At 39.3% G+C, this 24,746-nt stretch overlaps 1 protein-coding gene across 5 annotated transcripts in view; it reads left to right on the top strand.

The window, feature by feature from the left end:
* Positions 1–24,746, top strand: part of PPARGC1A (PPARG coactivator 1 alpha) — a 372,179-nt gene that overhangs the window by 335,051 nt on the left and 12,382 nt on the right. For 4 of the 5 annotated variants that reach the window (XM_032109377.1, XM_032109380.1, XM_032109381.1 and 1 more), the window contains exons 3-10: positions 4,108–4,302; positions 5,259–5,381; positions 6,266–6,470; positions 10,521–10,566; positions 10,675–10,748; positions 18,501–19,413; positions 19,978–20,082; positions 20,493–20,613. In XM_032109377.1, the coding sequence (XP_031965268.1) occupies positions 4,108–4,302; positions 5,259–5,381; positions 6,266–6,470; positions 10,521–10,566; positions 10,675–10,748; positions 18,501–19,413; positions 19,978–20,082; positions 20,493–20,613 (1,782 nt within the window). Of the gene's footprint in view, positions 1–4,107; positions 4,364–5,258; positions 5,382–6,265; positions 6,471–10,520; positions 10,567–10,674; positions 10,749–18,500; positions 19,414–19,977; positions 20,083–20,492; positions 20,614–24,746 lie in introns of those variants that run through there. The other variant, XM_032109382.1, reaches the window with a different exon arrangement.

Raw genomic sequence — 24,746 nt, 5'->3', positions numbered from 1 at the left:
GGCGTCATCCATGTGGGTAGAGATGGCCTCCGGAAAGAGGTGCTTCATCACCTTTTCAGGGATCGAGGTGAGGCTGACTGGCCAGTCGTTCCATGAATCCTCCTCATTGCAATTTTTGAAGACCAGGGTGACATTTGCTTTCTTTCAGTCCTCAGACACCTCTCCTGATCTCCATGACCTTTCAAAGATGACCATGAAGCAGCCTCACTATGGTGTCTGCCAGCTCTCTCCAGCATTCATGGATGTGTTCTGTCAGGGCCCATGGACTTATGGATGTCAAGTTTTCCTAGGTGTTCTCTAACCCATGATGGTAATGACAGAGATTTTTAAATGTTGCATGATTTTTTTAAAGGAAGAAAATTTAAGGATAAATCACAGCACTGCTCACTATATGCACCCTAAAGGGATGACCATGAATGACAAGGCGGACAAGCCTTTGTTACAGCTCAATCTTTGGCCTCTGTGGCCTCTGTGGATTACCCACAAGTAACAGGTATTACAGACGTAAAATGCTAACCACAAGGTGAACCCATCTCCATCAATAGTCAGAATAAGCAAAAGAGAAGGAATCATCAGGGGTAGAGGATTTAAATACCTTTGTGTCAGTAAATTGTCAACTCATTTCACTGACCAAAGAGAGAATATCTCTGGAGACATTTTACTGAAGGCAGAAATGCAATTAGATTGCAATAGTTACACAACTATTAAAGTGTTTTCAGACAGAGAATTATTTTTAGTGCTGTAGAAATACTAAAGTATTAGAGCAAAGCATGTAAAAGCAGAGAAGAGCACAATTAGAAACTTTTTGTGGTCTTTGGACTCCTAGATCGCTCATGTTTGAGGATTGGCTGATGTTCTGGCAGTTTACCTGTTGCATTCACCCATATAGAGTGACACAAATGCCAAATTTTATTTCCTTTCAGAGCTAATGGCATTCTGGATATGCTGGAAATTTCTGTTGTCAGAAACACAGAAGCATGTGCATTCATTGGCATACTTGTGTTCCTTGCCTCCTTCATCTGGGTGAAAATTTACAGCGATCAAAACATCTCTGGCCCCAATGTCTTTATGTTAACATAACAGTGTGATTTGGAAGTGATGCATAACTGCTTCTGCATTAAAAAGGCAAGTTAGCAACATGCAGTTATTATGAATTTTTTTCATAAAAGTTTAATAATTAAATATATTTGTCATGCAGCTTTACATTTGAGATTATCCTCTGGTTCTTTTTCTTACACACTGTAGTTTATTTAGGTAGTCTAAATACCTAGGATCTGCTCCTATAGAGAGAGGCAAATCCTTCCTGTAAGATCCTTCATGAGCTTAGGGACATGGCGGAGTCAGTTGCAGAGAGCACACAGGGCATCCTCTGGCCTCGGCAGAGATGGAAGGTGCTCAGCTCCTCCTGTTCCACCGAGCCTGTGTGATGAGCGGGTTGGATGCCAGTCTGAAATGTGAACTTCTGCGGGGACAGTGCTGAAACCGTGAAAGAGCCTGCATTTGGCCATGGCGTTGCTTCTCCCCAGTGCTGTCAACACCAAGACTCAAGCTGCAATAGCAAAGGAGGAAGCTGCTGCTTCACTGATTATTGCTCAGACGTTGATGTACCCAACCATCTCTCCCTCTGCATCTCTCCTCAGCAGCGTTTCTGCTGTATCTAATAACTGTGTTTCTTTATAAATAGTAATTTAGGACAGTTAGGAGCAATAGCATAGTTAAACCTTTAAAAGGTTATCTAGCAATGTCATTTTCTTGACTAATGTGTTCCTGCTGCCATATTGTTTGTGAATAGACATGTGTTAGCCAGCTAGTGTGTTTCATCTGTGGTGACTTTGATTTATTTGCTCTGTAAATTGGGACTGAAGCAATAATGGAAAGTGACATTAATTGTTTAACAGAGTCCTCTTTGTCACATCCTCTGCTTTCTCTGGGGTGTTTGAATGTTGAAACTTGTACAAAACTAATTGAAATTGCTGTGATGAGGACCGGTGTCCGCTCAACTTTCTGTTCCTGAATGTCAGCGCACTTGAATGTCTGTTTAAAGCATGAGAGTTGAGCAGCTAACAGCAAATATCAGGTTTTCTTCTGGCATGCTATTATTAAAGAAGGCATTCCCTGTTAGAAATAGCAACACTTCCAGCTTTATTGTCAGCTTTATATGCTTCAAGGCTCAGCAGTGTGACCCACCAGCTGAACTTGCTGAAAAAGTTCCTGGTGTAGGGCTGGGGGTCAGGCAGCCAAACCACCTCATGGACACCTTAGGCTCAAGGGCTGGCTCTCACACCATTCATCCCACCACCTGTGAGGGGCTTGAAATGCCATCGGGAAACAACACTGGTACACACTTTCTTGCCCGGTATCTTTTCTTGCTTTTCTAGAAGTGACACCATGGTTTTCCTCTTGTCCTCTTAGAAAGCGACTGTTAAAAGCTGGATTCAGAGCATGGTTTTATTCACAAGGTGGCTCCCCTCTGTCATTTCCACCCTCTACAAACTGAATTATCTCAGCTGTGTGCATATGTCTGCTTAGTATGGTGGAAATCACCTGATACCGAAACTTGGATGCTTTTTCTCAGTGGCCAAGTGCCTTTTTGCCTTTTAAGTAAATGCTTCTCCTTAGCATTAGCTTGCCTGAGTATTTATTTGTTTCTTGGAGATGAAGTTGTAAGCACCAGAATAATTTGTGCTCTGCCTTAGCTTTCTAGCTCAAAGACAGCTTTTGTGTTAGAAGCCGTGAGGTGTGATTTGGCAGAGAAGCCTAGCAGGAGCAATTATATGTGTGGTTTATGATCATCTCTGAACAGTCTGCTAGATGAAAGTATTACTGAAAAAAGTCGTGCTAAGGGGATACCCAGATTCACTTGATTTTTTTTTTCCAAAGTGTAACTTGGCAGTGTTTTGCTGTTGCCTTTTTTAGCTTCTTTTTTTGCTTGTTTGTTTGTCTTGCTGGTATTATTTGTCTTGCTAGTTCACTTTTAAACTTCGAGATTTGAAGTTAGCTGAAATTTTTTCACATTGTGAACCTGGAACATGGTGAGCTACTCTGAAACTGGTGGAAAAACTCCCAATTTGATATCGCTTGAATCAGTGAAAGGCTTTTCATTTACTTTAATAGCGCTAAGATCAGCCTAGGAGTCCTAGATAATTGATCTGTCAAGATCAATTTCCAATCTTTCTGAAAAATAAATATAATGATTTTTACACAGTTCTATTTCTCAGTACTCTCAGCACTCAAAAAATCTGTACCTTAATATACAGTAGGGACTATATTTCATTAAAAAGTCAGGAGGCACTTAAATTTACTCAATTTGACAAAAAGAACTCATGTTGCTGAAATAAGATATAAATTAACATTACAGCCACATCTGATTAGAAATTAATCTACTTTTTATAATTGCAGTCTGAATTAGATAAATGCATACAATAGTGCATTGAGCACTCAAATGACATAACTCGAAAGGACAACTTCAAAGGCAATCTGCCTAATACATTCCTTTAAAAGAAACCCAAATGACCTGTCATTTATCATATGAGTGCTGCTGGCTATTCTTATGCCAGAATACTCAGGAATGAGGAGCTGTTCATTTGGGTTTGGAGCAAGGATTTGCAGAAATGTGGAAGGGTAACCCTTTCTCACTTAAACTGGACCGTATATGTGAATGAGGTTTTCTGTATTTTACTGGTGATTCATTTTGGTGTCCTGATTAGCTGTCTGTTTCTTGTAATTTTGTCAGGTTAATTAGCTGGTGTTCAGTGTTGAAGAGAGAAAGAAAGAGACAGCCTGGGCTGACACCATCATTAGGTGTCAGCATTTTAGGCTCATCCTGTAATACAATCCCTGGGTGATTACTTATCATTGTTAACACCTGATAAGAAAAAAAAATTGTGGAAGAAAAGTAAACTAGCAATACACCACGAGTGCAAAGAGATTTGTTTTGAACAGAGATGGATCATTTTATTGTACCTAATTACATTGTCTGAGATTCTGTTGCAGGTTACTGTTTCAAGGGCTGGTTTAACTACATGTTGTCCGCTTGTTCACATACAGAGGCATCGTTTTAGTCCTTTTCTCACCAGGTTCCTCTTTTTGTTTTGTCCACTTCCACAGAAGATAGATGAAGAGAGCGAGGCAAACTTGCTAGCTGTTCTCACTGAAACACTGGACAGCATCCCTGTGGATGAGGATGGATTGCCTTCATTTGATGCACTGACAGATGGAGATGTGACCAACGAAAAGGCCGCTAGCCCCTCCCCAATGCCCGACGGCACCCCTCCAACCCAGGAGGCAGAAGAGCCGTCTCTAGTAAGAACCCTTCCTACTGTTTAACAGGAATTGGATGTGCCTCTGGCTACCCGCTGCATGGGTATGATGTAGTCACAGTAAGGTCTGGACTTTTCATTTAGACTGGAGAGGAAAATCAAGTGAAGAACTGAAAATTAGGTGGGCAAAAACCCCCCACCAAATAGCCATAGGATGATTAATATGGCAGTCCATTAAAAAGTTGTTGAAAAGGTTGTTTTTAAACTCTTATACTAATGGAGCTGACACTTTTGCTTATCATTCTGTTCAGATAAGTCGGGGTAATGGCTCTTAACTCATATTTCATTTCTTGGGGCTCTTTTTGTTGTGCGTGTTTAGACATAATTTTTGGTGATCTGTGAAGAAAGGCCCAGTGAGTCTGTTGGGATGCGGGGCTGATTTTGTGCCTTTAACATTGATTTGACCAGTAAGCACCAGCTTAGTGCTAACCAGGGCAAAACTGAACCTTGGATGAGGATGTGGGTGAAACACTATATGCATTTTGCTCAGTAAATCTAGTTTGTGATGTGATTCTGTTTCTGCTGAAAGCCTCTTATCACTGGCTTCAGTGGAACAGAGCCAGATACCTGAATCTTGACACTGTATCCATTAGTCTGTTAATGTTTCTGTCTAGATCAGAGGCCTCTTCTGTCAAACAGATCACTGAGAATTTCATTTTGCCATGGATTCAAAAATCCAAGATCCCTGTCATTTCTGCTTGCCCCACAGTATACTGCAGTAAAGGGAGCAGAAATGTGCTGCCAAGCCAGAAGAAAATTAAATCTGTTTCCTCTGAGGAATATCAAGTCCTTCTTTTAGTTTTATTGTACTTTGCTTGCTGAAATTGATACAACTAACTTTAAGTAACTATGCAAAAATGTAGATAAGTCATTTTAATCCATAAAGATGTATAACTTTACTCTTTTCCTTCCACTTCCTTTTCCCTGATGTGTTTGTAGCTTAAGAAGCTCTTGCTGGCTCCAGCCAACACTCAGCTAAATTATAATGAATGCAGTGGTCTCAGCACACAAAACCATGCAAACACTAATCACAGGATCAGAGCAAGCCCTGTGGTTGTTAAGGTACAAACTTAATCTTTATAATAAGGAAAAAAAAGAAAGTGTAACAAGGTCTTTTATGCTTTTAGCAACCAAGCAAGCAGTAGATCTGAACGTGTTTTATTAATATGCATTCTATCTTGTAACTAATTAAAAAATAAAGTGAGCTACAGACTGGGTTCCAGAAATCATCTGAGCTCCTTTATGCTCTGAATATTTCATTTATGCCTTTTCTCTTGGCAGAGTTCAGTTGTAGTCACACCGTCTGTTACTCTTACCTACTTTATTGATACACAGAGTAGGACGGGGTGCGATAAAATTTGCTGATGATCTGGTGTTGTTTATGAGTGACTCTAGAATGTGAGACTGCCATTTTCCCAGCTGTCTGAGCTAAGACAAATGACACTGGATTCTTGGCAAAACATTAGACATTGACTGGACAGAATGGGGGGCTTAGACATAATTCTGTTAGCAGGCAGTATTAAACAATGTTTGTCTTGCCATTGAGTGTAACTGAAAATGGACCGTTTAGGGGTACTTAAGAGAGTCGTGAATATTGGGCCCAAGCAATCAGCAACAAATTAAGGTTTAAACCAGCTTATTTTTTTGTTCACAGTAAAGGCGCTGTAGGGTCTTGTTAGTTACATGTTGCTGAGTAGGAACATTGCAATGTAGGAGAAATGAAATAAAAAGCTGCATAAATGTCATTTAGGAATTTTAAATGTAATTTTCCTTCCTTGTTCTGCAAACAGTTATTCACAGCTCATAGATCTAGTACACTTAGACTGAACACTTCATTGAAAATCTCATCTCTTCAGAAAACCTATATCCATTCTGATAAGGTTCAGCTCACTAATTTTAGCTTTATTTTATTTTATTATTTTATTTTATTTTATCCTGTTTTTAAGACTGAGAATTCATGGAGCAATAAAGCGAAGAGCATTTGTCAACAGCAAAAGCCTCAAAGACGTCCCTGCTCTGAACTTCTCAAATATCTGACTACAAATGATGATCCTCCTCAGACCAAACCAGCAGAGAACAGGAACAGCAGCAAAGAGAAATGCACCTCCAAAAGGAAGCCCCATCTGCAGTCTCAGACAAATCATCTGCAGGGTAGGTGTGGGACTGCAGCATACAGCTTTGGTACCAGCAGTAATGCAGGGAAGCTGAAGTACCATGGTTGGGAATATCCTCAATACTACTTCTGTTCTTTGGATTAGTACTGTAAATCCAGCCTCTCTCCTGTGTAAAGAGAACTTTAAAACAGTGTAATGAAGTTAGAATTAGTTAGCTAGATTCAGCTTTTAGACATATTTAATCCTTTCATTTATTGCCCCCCAGCCTCAGAAGAGGATCTCAGGAAAAGTTTAGCAAGTATCACACGGTAATATACCAAGCTAGCTGGAGACACTTATTCACAGAAAACTGTACTACTAAGAAATCATTATACCCCTAAACAAGCTGGGCAGGCCAGTTCATTAGTGAGCTTCTTTCTGTTTTGCTGGAGTAAAACTGAAGGCATTGTTAACCTGCTACATAGCCCTTAAGAGACAATAAATAGTGCTCTCACTGCTACAGAGAAAGCAATAAATGTGTCATTCCTGTTAAAGCTCGAGTGCTGGTTTGTAATTTTATTTTGTAAATAGTTGAAAGTTTAGATGCCATCCTGATCTTTCTCTCTCATTTTTGGATTCTTTATGGTCAAAACTTAACACTCGTGTTGACTTTTAGTATCCCCTGATGTGTAAAAAACTGGTCTATATTACAAGTAGCTTCTGTGACAGCATGCAAGAACTTAAAGCCTCCTCTCTCACTTTCTCTCCATCTCTTCCCCTGTCTGTTGTCCCAAGATAAAGGAAAGCTGTAAAAGCTTACAAACCCAAAGGGAGCTTTTTAAAGTTATTGTTACTTTAAAATACATCTATGTATTTATATTGGCCTGGCATCTGGAAGGCCAGGTGCCCATCTCAGACACATCAGTGCAAATCCTGAATGACTCCACTAAAGTCAATGGAAGTTACCTGTCTGCAACAGAGATCAGGATGCAACCCTAAATGTGTTGTTTGGTATTTTTAAAGCAACAGTTGTAAACTTTATGTTCTTTCTTCTTCTCCCCTCCCACTTTCTTGCGTTTCAGCCGCCATCAAATCCGTTTTCTCATTCTGCACTAGGAAGTATAAACAAACTCAAAAAGAATAATCTTCCCTTCCTATCACTTAATATTGTTCTTGCAGCTGTACATTCTGACATCCTAAGTATGGGTTTTCTCCATTGTGGTCTCAAATTACCTAAACAATATTTCTTGTAAGAAGGAAATCCAACTGCTCCTAAAGCTTCCTTATGCCAACTGCCACTCCTTCTGGATGGCTTCGGCAGTCTCCTTCACAGCAGAATCCTGACTGAGCTCTACATGTGAAACCTGAGTCTGTTTCTGCAATGGTACTGAAAAACAGAACTGCCTGAAGTTACAATGGGCTTTATTAACACTGTTGGATGTTAAGTTGGTAGGTGATAAGGCATATTGTGTATAACATGCTATATGCACATGTATATTACACACATACGTAGATGTATGTGCACACAAACATACATACAGATTATAAAATCTTTCTGTTCAGATCAGAGCTGCCTTTCTTCCCCAGCTGAGCAATTGTGTAGATTCAGTTCAAAGAGTCAAGGCACATTGGGTTGTGGAAGCAGCACGGAGGAGAGGTTACAGAAGTTCAAAGGGACATATAGCTAACTTACCAGTGCTTAACAGATGACTCTGATTTTAGTGGTCTTGCAAGTGAATTTGCAGGCAGAGAGAAATTACCTTCTTCTTTAATTCCTGCACTTTATTTACAGGCTTTTGAAATGTTTTTTCAGCAAATTTGCCTCATACACCAATATATAACTTCAATACTAATGGATTTGCATGTAATACAAATACAAGAATATAATGCTTTCAGCTTGGACAGTCAATTCATGCAGAATCAACCTTGCAAATTTAACTGATATTTGCAGACCTGCAGTCATTGGTTCATACATTTAATCAGAAGTACAAGAAAATTGGCTCTTTCTGTTTTAAAAAAAAATCACAGTCTGAGATTTTCTTTCAAAGTTAGGGAAAGCTCACAAAGGGTAAGTCGAATGTTATTTTCCTTTAGGGTTACTGTTGCAAACATATTGCAAACCCACAGGAATGTCCACAAACGCATTCATGCCAAAGATCATCTGTGGTTTTGCACTGAAATTTGCCCATGAGGAAACGTAGTTCTTTTGAACCTGAATGTTTTCAATTTATAGGGACAAGCAACTTGATGTGAACTCCTTTTAATAAGAGAAAACCCACGCCACAGTAGATCTTGAAGCTCTAATAAACAGGCACCATGGAAAATGATAGTGTCTTGGCTAAATATTTACACTATCAATGGCTGTATGTGAGGATGAATCCTTTGCAGAAAGAGTGTTTGGTCAAGCTCTTGCCTAGCAATAAGAAAACTGATGGGTGTTTTGGTATGCGAACTTCTCAGTGGGAGACCTCTGCCTAAAATTAATACATGGAAGTGTGAGATAATGCCTTGGTTCTGTGCCCATCTCTGGCAGATTTGCACTGTGCCTCAGTGCTTCAGAATTTAATATGTGTGTATTCTGATGTGGGACTATTCTGTGGGACTAATAAGAGCTAGCATGAGACTTTTTAGAGATGTAAATAGCTCTTACACATTCAGCTTCCTTAGCCTAAATTGGTAAAGAGTATGCAGATTTTTATTAAAAAAAAATAAAATGGAAGCTTTTGTATAGAACTTTATTCCAGAGCCTTACTGTAAGGTCTGTTTTTTTAAGCCAGTTTTACCTCTAGTTAGTCACAGGCAAACATTAGTATTCCTAGATGTATATAAATTATACACAAAGACGTGTCAGGTTACATTCAGTTTTACTGCACCTGGTTTAATGCACAAATCAGTGGCTGTGCTGGGCCAGACGAATAACTCATTGAGGTGCATCTCCTCACTCCAGTAGTGACTTCTGAGGAAGGTGAACCCGAGGTGAACACCTGAGCTTCCATTCCTAACTTTCATATGGGGAGGAGAAGAAACAATATGCAGCTCTTGAGAATTGAGTTAATTTTTTAAAAACGTAATACTACTTCAGGAATGCTCTAGAGCATATAAAAGTAATCAATTTGCATATAAAATCCCTTAATGTTGATGGGAGCTCCAAGCTTGTAATGAATATGAAATATGCAGTAGTGACACTCTGGACAAAAGATCTGCAGTGCAGGAGTGTTCAAGGGGAACATTTTGTCTTAAGTAATTAATCTGCAGAAGAGATCCCCTGCTGTTGTTCTTGCTACGATGCTCTCTGTGTTTAATATATCAATCTAACTTCTGAAAAGTAAAATTCGAAAGTAATATAATTTTTAATGTTAAAGGAATCTTAGTTGTATTACAATATGCTAGTTCTTGGCTTGCTCTGAGAAAATACCATTTTGCATGAGTAAAAGCTGCAAAGACTTACATTTTTGTAGCCAGAGCTTTGTTTTTTGCGTATGTTGGGATTGTAGTGCTGAGAGCTTCAACCCCATTTTTAACCATCTGTGACTATGTCCATGGTTTGTCATAGTTTGCAGGAATAATTTGCAAAAATTTGGACTACAACTGGTTGGACTCTGGCCTCATAGAAACAACCTATTCTCAGTGCTGTATATAAAATTGTATCTTGTAGAAGTAAAATTGACTGAATATTCATAACGTTCTGTTACTTTGTAGTTATTCTGCTGCTCCTGTTTCCAAATAAAACGTGAACTGTAGTCTAAATTAACACTGAGAGAAATAACGTTTTCAGAGTGTGTCCTGTAGAGTTCTTCATTGATTTTTAACATGTACCACTCTTCTTCTGAACGGTTCTTGTCATTTGGGTTGTGTACTGTATTTCAGATGTACAGTAATTGATGTAAATAATTGTTGACATTTAGGTGCCTTTTTGGTAGTAGTAATAAGGAATCAGGATGAGTCTCTTTATTTGTCTATCTGAGGTACACTGAAATGGCAATTGAACTATCAAAGCTCAGCCTTAACTGACTACCACAGGATTCCAGTGCCAAAGTATAAAGAAATGTTTACTGTATATATTACAGAGTGTTTAAGTATTGCATAATTGTTTTCTTTTTTCCTTTAGCCAAACCAACAAGTTTATCACTTCCATTGACACCCGAGTCACCAAAGTAAGTATTAACAAGTGCAAACATTTATAAAAGGGAGGGGGGTTCAGTAGATTTTGGCTACAGCAACTCCATTTCAGCTTGTTTTTATAAATGTGCCCTGTCTTCCAGTGATCCCAAGGGTTCCCCATTTGAGAACAAGACTATTGAACAAACCTTAAGTGTGGAACTCTCTGGAACTGCAGGTGAGAAACGCAGAGTGGTGGCTCTTCCTTTAAGCATGGCTTGTGTGTTTGTTCACTGTAATATACCACAGGTATGCTGAGATCTTACAGAAGTCTCCAGTAGATTCACTTCAGTGCAGTTTAGCATTACTTTTTGTCTAGCTACCTGAGAAGAAACGTGTTTGAAAATACAGCTCCAAACCTACACAGGAGAGCATAATTTCTGAGAAAATATGAATGAAACCATTTATCTGTTACACTTCTCCATTTCCCCATAGATTTGTGTACTGCTGAGCACCATCTTTCAAAGGCAAACCCCACAGCACAGTGTAATAGATGTTACAGATGTTAAAGTTACGTGATTCAGTCTGTCTCCAGGCTGGCCTGGACTGTACATGACTGCATGTTTCAGTGCTTTGTCAATTTTAGATTAATATGTCACAAATAACAGCTTTCTCCTCTACCACTGAACAACTGTTCCATGGCTTAGAGGTAATTTTTTAAAGTGATATTCATTTTGTACTCCTGCTTTTTCTTTATTTCTTCCATTAACACACTTCACACAACCTCCCTTGATCTTCCTCCTCCTTTCTGATCCTTAGATTTGTACCTTTTGAAGATAGGTAGGATTTTTTTGTCATGTAGTGGTTTAGTTCACACATCACCCATTTAATCATTCATTTAATTCGTCTCCTCCTCTTTCTGCTGAAGTCAATTCCTTCAGACTCAGATCTATCTTATGGCTTTCCTCTGAACTCTCTTTTGCCTCTGTTTTCCTGAAGTGTCCAGAGCCGAGCACAAAAGAACACATTGAGCTCCACCTGAGCTATTGCCAAGACCATTTTCTTTCTCAGTTGTGTAATATTGAAAAATAAGAGATGTTCTTGGCATGTGTTTCTCTCAGCATAGCAGTAGATTGTAAAATATGTGATCTCTAGCATTGAAGGGGAGGGGTGTATTGCAGAATATGTCTTCAGGTACTGCAAATCAGCTTGGTGCTCCTAAATTCAGTGGCAGCAGGCCCAAACACTCGGTTTTGGTGGGTACATTGGGCTTTCACCTTCCTACAACCATCATTTCACTTCTTCAGAAACTTTTTCATTAGTTCAGCATTAAACCATGAACACCTTTCATGTCCTGGAAGCTTGCAGTCTTAATCATTCCTCTCAAGGCAAAAGGGAACATTCTTCCTATACATCTTCATTTTGCAAAACCAACATAAACATGGCAAAATTCATTGTATGAAGGAGGATAATCCTGTTCAGTGCCAGTAGGCCTGAAGCATGGAGAAGCCTTTTCCATCACTACTGGAGAGCAAGTCTGCACAAGGGTGCCCATTTGTAAGCACATGGGTAAGTCAGTGCTTAGTGCTGCCAACAGAAAGGGGCAGATGAGGTGACTACAGCAGAGTGGTACAAGCAGCCGTTGAAATTACTGAAGGAAGCAGTGTTTTCTCTCAGCCAAAAAGTCAGCAGCCTGCTTTTCCCATCAGCTGACTAGACAGAAATTGGGAGTCAGTCTGACCCCTGGATAGTCCTCTAGTGTTGTGTCCATACTGGCAACGGGAATGGTCTTGGTATTACCAAATTCATTCCGCTCCATCAGCTGTGCACAGAGGAGGAAACAAAACAGCTCTGTAGTTGCTTGGACAACATAACCAGGAGAACTGGTGCATTTAAAAAAAGCATCAGAAGCTGTGAAACAGCACAACTGAGCACATATGTAAACAGGGATGTTGTACTATGATTCTGTGATTTTTTTTCCACTTTGGAAGAGAACAGAAGTTAGCTAGGAAATGAACTGATGATACTCAGGTAGAATAATAATTGGAGTGTGTGCGGCCAGGGAGCTGGAGCAGTGTTACCAAGCAGTGTACACAATGGTGGCTCTTGGACTTCATGTTGCACTTGCTCTGGTCTTCACAGTGCCTGGTGAGGACATTTCAGGAGATCATGCTGTAGCTGTGTTAATCCCTGCCTGCATATACGCATAGTTTTTATTTTTATATTCATGTATGTATGTAAATCTATAAAAAGATGCATATCTTACTTTTTAAGTCATTTGTATTGTAGTAGTGTTGTGTCCTGAGTCTGCTTTTGCTGGAAGCAAAGTACATGACAGAAACAGCCTGGAGTACTGAAGAACTTACAGCATATGTATGTAAATCATGGCAGAATTGGGACCCACTTCAGTTTAAAAAACAACCAAAAATAAAATAAAGAAAAAAATAGTGGCAGTAGTGATTAATAATACCTTGAAGTTCTTTAGTGAGACCCTGGCAACTCCAAATTATATCCAGATAACCGCATTGCTCATTGTCCTTATATAGGGCAGCTTGCACTATACAAGCACTATTTATTATAATTTAAATTGGAGTTACCTTGATCTCACTACTGAATTGAAAATACCATTAGCAGTGCTGCTTGCACTATCGAAGCACAAAGTATTTTAATATAAATAGCAACTCCCTTGATCTCTCTGCTGAAAACAACATTGCTTCCCTCACTGATGAATTAAGTATAGACTAGAAAAATAAATAAATAAAAGCATTTCCCAGATGAGCCATCAATCTTCGTCACACACACATTTTGGATTCATGTATCTAAAGTCAAACTGAAACCATTCTCTTGCCAGTGCTATATCTTGCTTTACAACAGGTTTGTTAGTACTCGTGAATGTAACTTTGTCCTCCCTAAAACTGTCAAAACATCAATTTGTCAAATTACAAGGAACAAATATTCTTTAAAGTGTTTTCCTGCCACAGATAAGAATTCTTTCAATACTCCTTAAATAAGTGTCCTAAGTCCATTGCTATCTAAAGTCCTGTTTCTTGAAGCTGATCATTCTAGTGTTTCTTTAAGGAAACTGGACCGGAACATCATGACATGGAGGGAGTCCTACATGATGATAATGCAGTGAATGAAATCCCTGTGTCCGATGAGTCTCGTTCCGAGTAAGACGCTCAGAAGACGTCCATCTCCCTTTGTTCCCACAGCCAGCTGCATTGCCAGTGCCTTGCTAAGAGGCCATGGGCTTGAACCTCTCCAGTGTCTTCCGGAAATGTGGGATGGTTCTTTGTCAGCTCTTTCCTCTTTGTTACATGTCAGACTGTGGGGGGGAGGGGGGCCTGTGCAAGCACAGGGACTAGGAGGATGACTCACCTTCTGGAGGTGGCAGTGTTTCTCTTGGCAGACAAGGGCTCCTCAGTGATTATTTTAGACTTTTGATTGTCTTAGACAAACATCTGAACGCCAGATGTTAGATAGCATGGCTTCTAATTAATCCCTCTCTGTTCTCCATGTCTTCTTAAACCTTCACACATAAATACTCAAAGCCACCATTTGAGTACATGGAGTCAGTTTACATGCTTTAGGTTCAGTCAGTAACTAGAAGACCATTTCCACCCTCTTGGTGGAAAGTCTCTCATTTGATACAGATCACTGTAATTCATTGTAGTGTAAAATTCCTCACTGGTCTTGGGGGCAGAATTTGATTTCTTTGAAAAGATGACAGAAAAAGCTGTATGTACATAATCAGCTTGAAGAGTGATTTGGAATTTGTGACCATCCGTGAGGATACTGATACTCTGATATTTGCCTACCTCTGGATTTGTGTTACCTCTTACTTGTCAGAACAAATATGTAAAATCTGTCATCTAAGAACTTCTTTGACCTCAGAATGATTTCTGATAAAGTGAGATGTGAGATGTAGAGAGTTGTCCAGAGGGACTAAAATCTAGTGAATTATTTGATGTTTTCAGGCATCTGTGTTTATTCTCTCTAGCACTGACAACAGGATTAAATTGAATACTCAACAAGCATGTAGATTTTTATTATATGATGACTATTTAATTTTATTATCTTTTCCTAGCTTCTGCAATCTTGTGCCATACAAACACTCTTCTTCTACTGAATTGAGCTGTTATCTTGTGGTCAGTGTTTAAAGTGGCCTTAAATAATGTTTCCCTTGACAATACGTTTTCAAACTCAAAGGTATGAAAGAATTCATTTTCAATGCCTCTCAAAAGCCCAGTGCACATGTGGAAAGGTTCCAGGGCTGTATTCCCCAAAAGATGCTAATTATCAGCCCCCTCAAAGCACAGCAAACATCATCAAACATTTGAATGCTAAGCTACTGTAGAGATCTAGAAATATCTGTGTCTATGTAAAACAGCATTAAAAATCAGTTGTAAGAAGTCCAGATGTCACTTTTAATGCAGAGGCACTCCCCTAATTTCTGCTTACCAATTTAGCTGAGCTAAATGAGTTACACTGTGGGGGGCAGGGGCGAGGGTTTAAGTCAAGGTTTGGAATGTGTTGAAAGTAGTTTCACCCTCCCGGAGACTTTCTGGAAAGAAGTTGCTTGGCCAAGGTGGCAGAGTCGGCACATGTGCAAGCACCTTTCATTGCACAGACACAGGGAGGATGGTGCTGCTTTGGCAGCAGTGCTGGCAATTTGATGTATGCTGTTTTCTAGCACAAGATCACTGAGTGAGTTCGTAGTATATAGACAGAGCAAGGCAAAGTGCAAACGTACCATTTACCAAAGCTATTCAATTAAGGAAAAGTCCCTACAAAGAAAATGGTTTTATAGCATGTCATGAAAAAATACTTGCCTTTTCCTTTAAAAAGAAAAAAGACTGTTTAAGGAGGATGATTGTAGAGTATGTACCACTTCTAACAGATTTGCTGTGCAGAAGTACAGAAGTGTGAGTGATGTAGAGGTACTTGTTTATTATAGAGCACATTTCAATGCAGTAATCATAAATATTGCTAAGGTTGTGCTCTGTTGAAATATGACCTACATACTCTTGATTGTTTGTGTTACGTGATTTGTCTGACACCCATTACATTCTGGGTAATGGCAGCCATTTGTTGCTGTGCACAGCAGGCTCTTTTGACAAAAGAAAATAGGCAGCAATAAAAAAGCTATAGTCTGAATTACATTCTGCACAGCGCTGCACTGCTGAGAGTTTGTGCAAGTGTGTTAACAATGCTCTGAACTGCCTCTTGTCAGCCTTCAGCCTGTAATGGCCATCTGTCCTTCCATAAATCTGTCAAAACCTGCTAAGTTCAAGAGAGAGTACAGAATATACCTTGTACTGTCAACACTTAAATGTACACACTGGGGAGAAATCAGTGCGTGTGAAATAATCCAATGGTTATGGAATATTGTAATGCCATTGATGTGGGATCATGGCCCTCAGTGAAGATTACCAGGGATTAGAGTGAAGATGAACAAGTGTGCAGCCAACTGGTTTTCTCAGAATTCACGGTTTGGAGATTGGTCATGGGACACTCTGTAGAGGTGACATGAATTCAAAACTTCACTCTGTCCTCCATCCCCCAGCGTAGGTCTGTTCAAAAGTTAAATGAACATTTTCCAACTTTTATCTGTTTCTACTTGCCTGTGCACTTCCTGCATCTGCTGAAAACCAGGAAAAAAGCCAGAATGCCATGAGGAAGCCCTTTCTTAGCCTGTCCCAGCCCTGTTCTGCCAGCAAGGGAAGTGCCAGTAAATTTAGCTCAGTTTGTACTTTCATGAGGGTTTTTTTGGTACGTTTTTTTTTCCCCTCTTTCTGAAGATTGTTGGACTCCTTGTCAGGTTTCTGGAAATTGTAATACTGTGTGTTTTGCTTTCTTCCTGCCAGGACAAGCTTTAAAGAAGTAGAATTTGAAACAATATTTTATTTTGAATATTGGATTATCTCTGGAGTTTCTCTGCCTGAAATTCTTAAATATGCATGTTCATTGTGGAGTGGTTGTATTTTTGTTTCATTCTTTTTTTAAAACTACATCTAAAACCCAGTAGCTAACCCCAGAATTTCCTCACGGGCTTTCTAATTTCACAAGTGTCATTTTTAAATTTTTTTTCTAGAAAATTGCTTACTGAAGTATTTGTTCAATCTGAGCCTCAAGTTTTAAATTGGAAATTATTACTGCAGATTTTTCGATAGGACTGTTCTCGTCATTTTAGCCAAAATTCATTTGGTAGTCAAAGATATTTGTCAGTGAGGAGGTGCATAAGGTATGAAATACTTAGTACTGTCTCAAGTGAATATTTAGGAAGAAGAAAGAAAAAAACTGAGGACTCAGAGGAAATAGTTTAACAGTGATGACTGCACAAAATTTTTTTTAGTATTAAATTCAAATTTGGTGTAACTAGGGTTTTAGGTTTCATAATCTTTGCCTCAATTTTCCTTGAATTTTATGGCATTAGACAAAGTCTTCACATAGCCATGGGTAGCTTGTAACCAGTTTTTCTGAACATTCAGACAAAATCAAGCATCTCTCTCACATCAAGTATTCATGCCTTGGTGCTTCTATTTTCTTATTTTCTGGAAGAAATTCATTGCAGATAATGCAATGGGACTCCCAATCTCCATTTATGCTCCTTAGGGAGCACTGCACATTGATGGACGCTTTTCCTTCTTTACAGCAAAATGCTATAGAACATGTTCCATTTGCATTGATCTGCTGAGCTGTGTTGCATGTTTAGAAATACCAAACAGAGCTCTACAGCCATGTTCGAAACCCACATTTCCTGTAACTCTGTCTGCCTTCTTTTCTCATTCTTGCTGAGGAACTAATGGAAAGCTCATTGCTTGGGCTAGAAGTATTCTTGGACAGCATGAGCCTCTGGGTTGCTTAGGGATGGTCTGGGTTGTCTTGGAGAACTCCCTAATCTCCATCTATTTTGTTAAATTTTAAGCATATATTACTAAACTATATTAGCGTCAATTGGACAGAAGCAAATTTTTCAAACTTAACATACTAAGTACCTTCCTGAAGAGAAATTAACTTCCTTAACAGTGTCTGCTGTTTGCTGTTACTTTGCCCTGACATCTGGGGTTATCCTTCTGTAATGTCTGAAGAAATTCTATGATTTCTACAGAAACTATTGGAAGTTATATTCTGCACTTACAAAAATAATGGGAAGATGCTTATTGGAACATGCTGTAGTCCTTCCTGCAATTTTGTCTCATCATAGTGATACAGTCTATGACAGTTATGTAAATAAACCTGTTAGTTAGCAGTATATTTAGTCATTGAATACTTACGTGTTTCATTTTGACTCCCTACTACATGACTCTCACCAAGATTTAGTTCTAAATGTAGTGGTTCATTGCAGTTGTGGTTGTCCTGTTGTTCATTTGAGTTTCAGTTACAGAACTACATTTCCGGCAAAATGTATTAGTTATGCTAAAGAATGTATTATACATACATATATAATATATGTATATACCTTAGCAATGGTTTTCTAAGTTAATGAACTCTAGAGACATAGAGTCATTGCCATTGAGTTGTAGGGTGGCTGTATTTCCATGCATTTAAGGTCTGTGTCCTTTGGTAGCACTCATTTATTTCTCTTGGCCTTGCTTTTATCCAGGTTCTTATCTGCTAGGTTCTTTATGTTTTTGATGGTGCCAGTCTTTTGACTTCTCATTTTTACATCAAAATCTATTTTATATTTAACAAAAACGTCTTTTGGGTTTTATCTTTTGATCTTTTCTATCAAAATCTACAGAGAGAGGGGCAGATGTCATGGAGGAAGGGGAGGGGCAGAAATGATGCTGAAGAGTAATGGCAATGCATTAGTATTTTTGCTATTGTTGTCACCAGACCTTTGGTGGTTTTATTCTCAGTATTGGTAGTGTTGAAGTGACATAGCATGGGTCTTGCTTTGTATCTGTTTTAAGAAGCATATGAGCCACCTTTATAAACATTGTATGTGTGCTTAAAAGCATTCTGTTCCTCCTTTTACTCCCTGTAGGCCTAACTCCACCTACAACCCCTCCTCATAAAGCCAACCAAGATAATCCTTTTAGGACTTCACCTAAACCGAAGTCATCATGCAAGACTGTTCTACCACCTTCAAAAAAGCCCCGCTGTAGTGAGTCTTCCGGTTCTCAAGGATATAACCCAATCAAGAAGGGTCCAGAACAGTCTGAGCTGTATGCGCAGCTTAGCAAGACTACAGTACTGTCCAGTGGACATGAGGAGAGAAAGACAAAACGGCCCAGTTTGCGGCTGTTTGGTGACCATGACTACTGTCAATCTGTGAATTCAAAATCGGAAATACACATTAAAATATCCCAGGAACTTCAGGACTCCAGACAACCAGAATTTAAGGATTCTTCACCTGGGTGGCAGTGTCAGATTTGTTCTTCTTTAGAACAAGACCAGTATTTCAAGAAAGAGACTTTACAGACAAATAAGCAGGGATCCCATGGTAATAACAGAAAACAGCTCCAAGACCAGGAAATTCGGGCTGAACTGAATAAGCATTTTGGTCACCCCAGCCAAGCTGTTTTTGATGAAGAAGCAGATAAGACCAGAGAACTAAGGGACAGTGATTACAGTAATGAACAATTCTCCAAACTACCTATATTTATAAATTCAGGACTAGCAATGGATGGTCTGTTTGATGACAGTGAAGATGAAAGTGATAAACTATGCTACCCTTGGGATGGGACACAAGCCTATTCATTATTTGATGTATCACCTTCTTGCTCTTCTTTTAACTCTCCATGCAGAGATTCAGTGTCTCCACCCAAATCCTTATTTTCTCAAAGATCTCAAAGGACACGCTCCAGATCAAGGTCCTTTCCTCAACGCAGGTCTTGTTCCCGTTCTCCATATTCCCGATCGAGATCAAGGTCGCCCTGTAGTAGATCCTCTTCAAGGTATGGTACAGCAAATTCAAGTATGATCTTTGTAGTTTATAAGACGAACAGCAAAAACATGAAGAAACTTATAGGAAAGAAAGAAAAAAAGCAAGAAATAACTTAATCCAGTGCAATTCATTCTATTGCTCCTGAGCTGATTAACTCTGAAGGTTAAGGGTTTGCTACAGAAACACTTGTTTCCAATATCCTTTAAATTTGCCAGGGTTACACATTCTGAGTGGAGGCAGTCAGGTCAGAGGCAGAGCAATTGGTGAGAGATGTACACAACTAACCTTTCCCATTATCTGTGAGCTGCCTGGTGCCAATCTAGCTGCAGCCTCTATCAGATGGAGTTGACAGTGGCTGACTGTCTGCTCTGTGTTAGCCTCAATAAAGGAACATTACCAAAGGGCCAGGAGGGGGGAAATCACTTGAGGCCCCTTAGTTGAGTAGGAGATCACACACTGTCACTGGAAAATCCCACTGGTAGCTTAGAAGAAATTTTAAGCTCAGGGGAGAGGTAGAAAACAGTGTCAATAGACTCAAATGGAATGACAGAGGTGAATGTGTTTCCTCCTGCAGATCTTGTTGCTATTATGAGTCCAGCCACTGTAGACACCAAGCATACAGAAGTTCTCCCTTACGTGGAAGATCACGGTCCAGATCACCGTGCAGTCGCAGACCCAGGTAGTGCCTTTGTCCTGCATCTGGTTTGCTTTGCAGCTGTTCCTCAGGAGATAATTGTAGAATCACAGAATCATTAAGGCTGGAAAACACCTCTGGGATCATTGAGTCCAACCTTTGGCTAAACACCACCATGTCAACTAAACCATAACACGTCCACTCGTTTCTTGAACGCTTGCCAGGATGGTGACTCTCCCACTTCCTTGGGCAGCCCATTCCACTGCCTGATCACCTTTCCAGTGAAGAAATTGTTCCTGGTATCCAAACTGAACCTCCTCTGGTAGAGTTTGAGGCCATTTCCTCTTGTCCTGTCTTCAATTGCCTGGGATAATGAAGCATTCCAGAAATTGTATTTCTAATTTTACATTTACAAATGCAGGTTCTTGATTTAATGACTAAGTTATGTTTCCTAGATATGACAGCTATGAGGAATATCAGCATGAAAAGCTGAAGAGGGAAGAATACCGCAAAGAGTATGAAAAACGGGAATCTGAAAGGGCCAAGCAAAGGGAGAGACAGAGGCAGAAAGCAATTGTAAGCACTGTGAAGATAACTTTCATATTGAAATAGATCTCTGTTTCTTTTCATAACACTAGAATTCAGACTTTATTTTCTTTCTTTTTTATAAAAATACAAAAAATTTCATATGTGTATTTCTTAGTATTTCTCATTTCAAGCAAATATGTGTTTTCATAATAATTTCTGTTTTGGTGTCACACTGCTAATTTTTTCAGATTCTATAAATTGCAACTCTCCAACTTCCTCACAATGAACAGATACAGAGAACTTACTAGAAAAAGGGGTCATCCCAGACTAGTAGAAGAGAACTAGCCTATTTCTTACACAGATCTATCAGTGAACCAGCCTTTTATACTGTATTTCACCTACCAGACATACACAATATAAGGAGTCAGCTGATATACCAATTGCTGAACTCTCAGAGTGGCTGTAATTGTCTATACAGAGGATGCAGACAACAGAACTCAAAACTGGGATCCAAAGACATGACTTGAATTACAATTCTTTCAGTGTCTGTGATTCGGTTAATTTTTAAGTTATTTTTAGCAAAATAGTTTGAAGACATGATGCAATTTAAAAACGTCACTTAACACTGGCCCTCTTGTAATGAGCATGTATTATTTAATTATTTTGTTCATCAGTGTTCTCTATAAAACAACTGAACTACCTGAGGCAAAGGAAATAACCCATGTGGGGATAAGCAACTCTCTTGGCTGTTGTAGCAGTAGGACAGAAGGAAGAATGGCTATTAAATGGACAGGTGGCTTTTGCCCCTTTTGGGTTCCCCATTGGCAAGTGCATTTTGATAAATTAAACTGGAAGCTGCTGTAAATCTGGACTCCTCTTGTAGTTGCTAAGCCCATTTGGTAGCTCACCTTAACGTTTTGATTTTCTTTGTCCTGCTCTTTCCATTCAGTTGTACCTGCATGGCTGTTCTGGTTGTGCTCTGGCTCTTGCATGAACTGGTACAGGCCAGGACACTTCATCTTTGTTTCCAGGTTTTCCATTAATGCTCTGTCCAGAGGTCACCAAAATTAATAGGTCTTTTTCCCAGTTCCATTAGTGGACTTTGTAGTAAAAGGTGATTTGTCACACACTTGGCAGAGTTTCTCCTAATGCACCTACAAAACTGGGAGTGTGTAGAGATTGACAGAGACTGGCATGGTCTACAGCAATGAGAAGTTCTGGGGGTGAACAGACAACTTGATGGTCTGATTTTTGTCTCTGCTACTGTTGTTCTTAGTGAGCTTCAGCAAATCATTTCACTTTTCTCCGTGTCAGGTGCCCTATCCACAAAGTGTGGGTTATAGGTGTATTTTGTAAAGCGCAAGATTTAGAGCTGTAACATGCTCTGCTGTGCTGCTCTGAAACACAGTGAAGGCAATGGAATCATTTTGTGTGGCTTCAGGCAGGGCCACATTTAAGTCAATTGTTGCAGTTAGTTTTAAAATATCTCACTTCCATCTGCTTAGAGATGAGCACTACCTTCCAGCAATCGTAACTTACACTGGCTGTTCTCTCTTAGAGCTACCACAAATTAGAGATTCAAGTAGACCTCTCTCATAGGTGTATCTTGCTACTTCTCAATTACTGTACCTTACCCATATAAGTAAACATGAATCCTGCTGAGGAGGTAGAAAATCTGATTTAGTTTAAAACAAACAAATATTTGGCAAGTAGCTAATCAAGAGAAAAGGAAAAAAATGAAAGAAAAGAAACTTTAAAAGCTCCAGATATGCTGCATCATACTTCCTGCATTAAAAATTCTAGACAATTCAAAACCAAGGTTGAATTTATTTTCTTTCTAAAGTGAGCATTTTCATTATAATTAACTTAATTAATGGAATTATTTATTAATAAACATAAATAAATCAAAACTAAAAATAAATGTCAATAAACAGGACATGGCAAAAAATCTAAAATCCAGTCATCTGTGTGAGTTCTGCAGGAAATGTGAATTAAATCCTATTAACTCCCTTATACAAAGTCTACCAGCACTTTTACTTTAAAAATCTTGCTTTGAATTGGGCTATTTTATGCCCTGTGAAAAAAGGTAAGGATTAGGAGACAGCAGAAAAAGGGAATCTCCGATCTCATGAATTCCGTGATAAAATCTGTGTTATTTCTAGCATTCTCTGCTCTTTAGCTTACACCTTTAGGTTTATGGGGCTCTTTTGTGTTACTTTTTTCATTCTTGAGGGACTCAACTCATTTATCGTTCAGCCACAAGAATGTCCTTTCTCTCTTTCCTTGAGCTCTTTTCTACAGTCCAATTAGATTTCTTTGCTCTCTGTATTGGGGAATTTTTTAATTTTATTTCTAGCCCATTCTCGTGCTGCCAGAATTGATTTATGGCCACATACCTCTAGATACTGTTAGAAGAGTCGTCCAAAGACTGGGCAGTACTAATGCCTCAGTTACTACACAGGGCAGGTGACTTTCTCCATGAGAAGCACCATGCTAAGATCCCAAGAGTTAGTTGTAGAAAGGATGCACAGTAGAAAAGGAACAGCAGTTACGACAGAGCTGAAAGTCATCAGGTATTGTGGAAACAATATCCAAAATTAGTCTCTGTGGGACAATAGGCATGGGAAACCTAGGAAAAAGAAATGATAAAAAAATCGTATTTTAACCTATTTTAGTCTGTCAAAACCATGTGTGAAGCACTGCCCTCTGATTGTGCAGGCAGCTTCTATTTTGGCAGATGTGAAGACAGAGTGACAGAATGCTGAGGAGGCTTGTTTTAGAAGCCTGTGCTCAGGCACGGGCACGTTTTAAAGCCCCTTCAGTCTTGCACACCCCACCTTTGCTGTACAAGATACAGAGCTAGAAGCTTGGGATTTGTATTTTCCTGTGTAGATTCCTGAACTCCTATCTATACTTACAGCTGTATAGAGGTGATTTGACTTCAAAAGGTACTGTGATATTTGTCTCGTCTTCCATTTCTTCTTTTTCCCTCTCCAATTACTGGAGATTCAGTGCCTTTTTTGTGGATTGAGGTCTTAATTTTGAGCAGGCATACTTGAAAAATACAGGTTGAGCCTACAAGGTACTTAGAGAGTAAAAAAAAAATTTGTCATTCATTCATTCATTCATTCATTCATACTTTTGATTGTGTTTCCTTTCTGAACTGACCAAATATTAGCATAGTTTAGTTCGATCTTGATTTGTTTTATTTCACTGGGTCATGATTTTTTTTTAGAATGGATCCTCATTGAACATAAGAATGGTCTGCCACCAAGACCTTAACCATGTAAGCCAGATCATAGTGGGGACACATGGACTATGAACCTTAGACGACAGGAGAGTCTACTTAGTGCTTTGTAGAAACTGGGATCCAACCCCCAACCAAGGCAGATCACAGTGATTTGCCTAGAGGTCTGAGGACCCCTTTTTTTTCTGATACACTCCAGAAAATTTCTGAGCTGTGTGGGCTTTTACTCCAGCAGTTCATTAGACCATGTGGCAAATACTTTTCAAAGCATAGCACTAGAAATAGCACATTCCTGTTCTGGAGTCACTAGTTGGTGATTTCCTCATTGATACGGTTCACCAGAGCTGGAGGTTAAGCTGTCTGATGAGCAGCTTGTTGTTGTGGCTGTCTGCTACTCTGCCACTCTGGCCATGATACTGACTTACAGTCACATCCTTCATGAAGCTCATTTACTGTGTGCACTGGCTACTGCCAAGAGGTAATACAAAATCAGGTTATACTCGAGTAGAAAATTACAATTAACATTACTACTTTTCATTTCTAAATGCTGACAGCCTCCATCTATGATACAAGTATCAAGAGTCCCGGTCCCAGAGAGCTTACAGACATAAGAAGATAAATGCGCTGTGAGGCCACTGCAGTGGAGAGAAACACGTGGTTTCAAAGAAAATAAATTGCTCTAAAACAGGAAGGCAGGAGAAAGGTGGTTTCATAAATGAGTGCTTGCCTTCTCTAAAGTCTAAAACCAAAGTCAGCCTATAATGGAGCTCATTTCCAGTTATGAAGGATTCAATGTATGTTGTATATTTAGTTCGGATTTTTTTTGTTGTTGCTCATCTTGATAGCCTAGATACCAGGTACTCTAATTTTGCTGTATATGTTTCCAAAAATGTATCAAGTGAATTACCTAAATTTTGAGTTTTACTGGTCCATC

The sequence above is a fragment of the Corvus moneduloides genome, chromosome 5 (genome assembly GCF_009650955.1).
Source record: "Corvus moneduloides isolate bCorMon1 chromosome 5, bCorMon1.pri, whole genome shotgun sequence".
Taxonomy (NCBI): Eukaryota; Metazoa; Chordata; class Aves; order Passeriformes; family Corvidae; genus Corvus; species Corvus moneduloides.
This window is presented reverse-complemented; position numbering and strand designations above follow the sequence as displayed.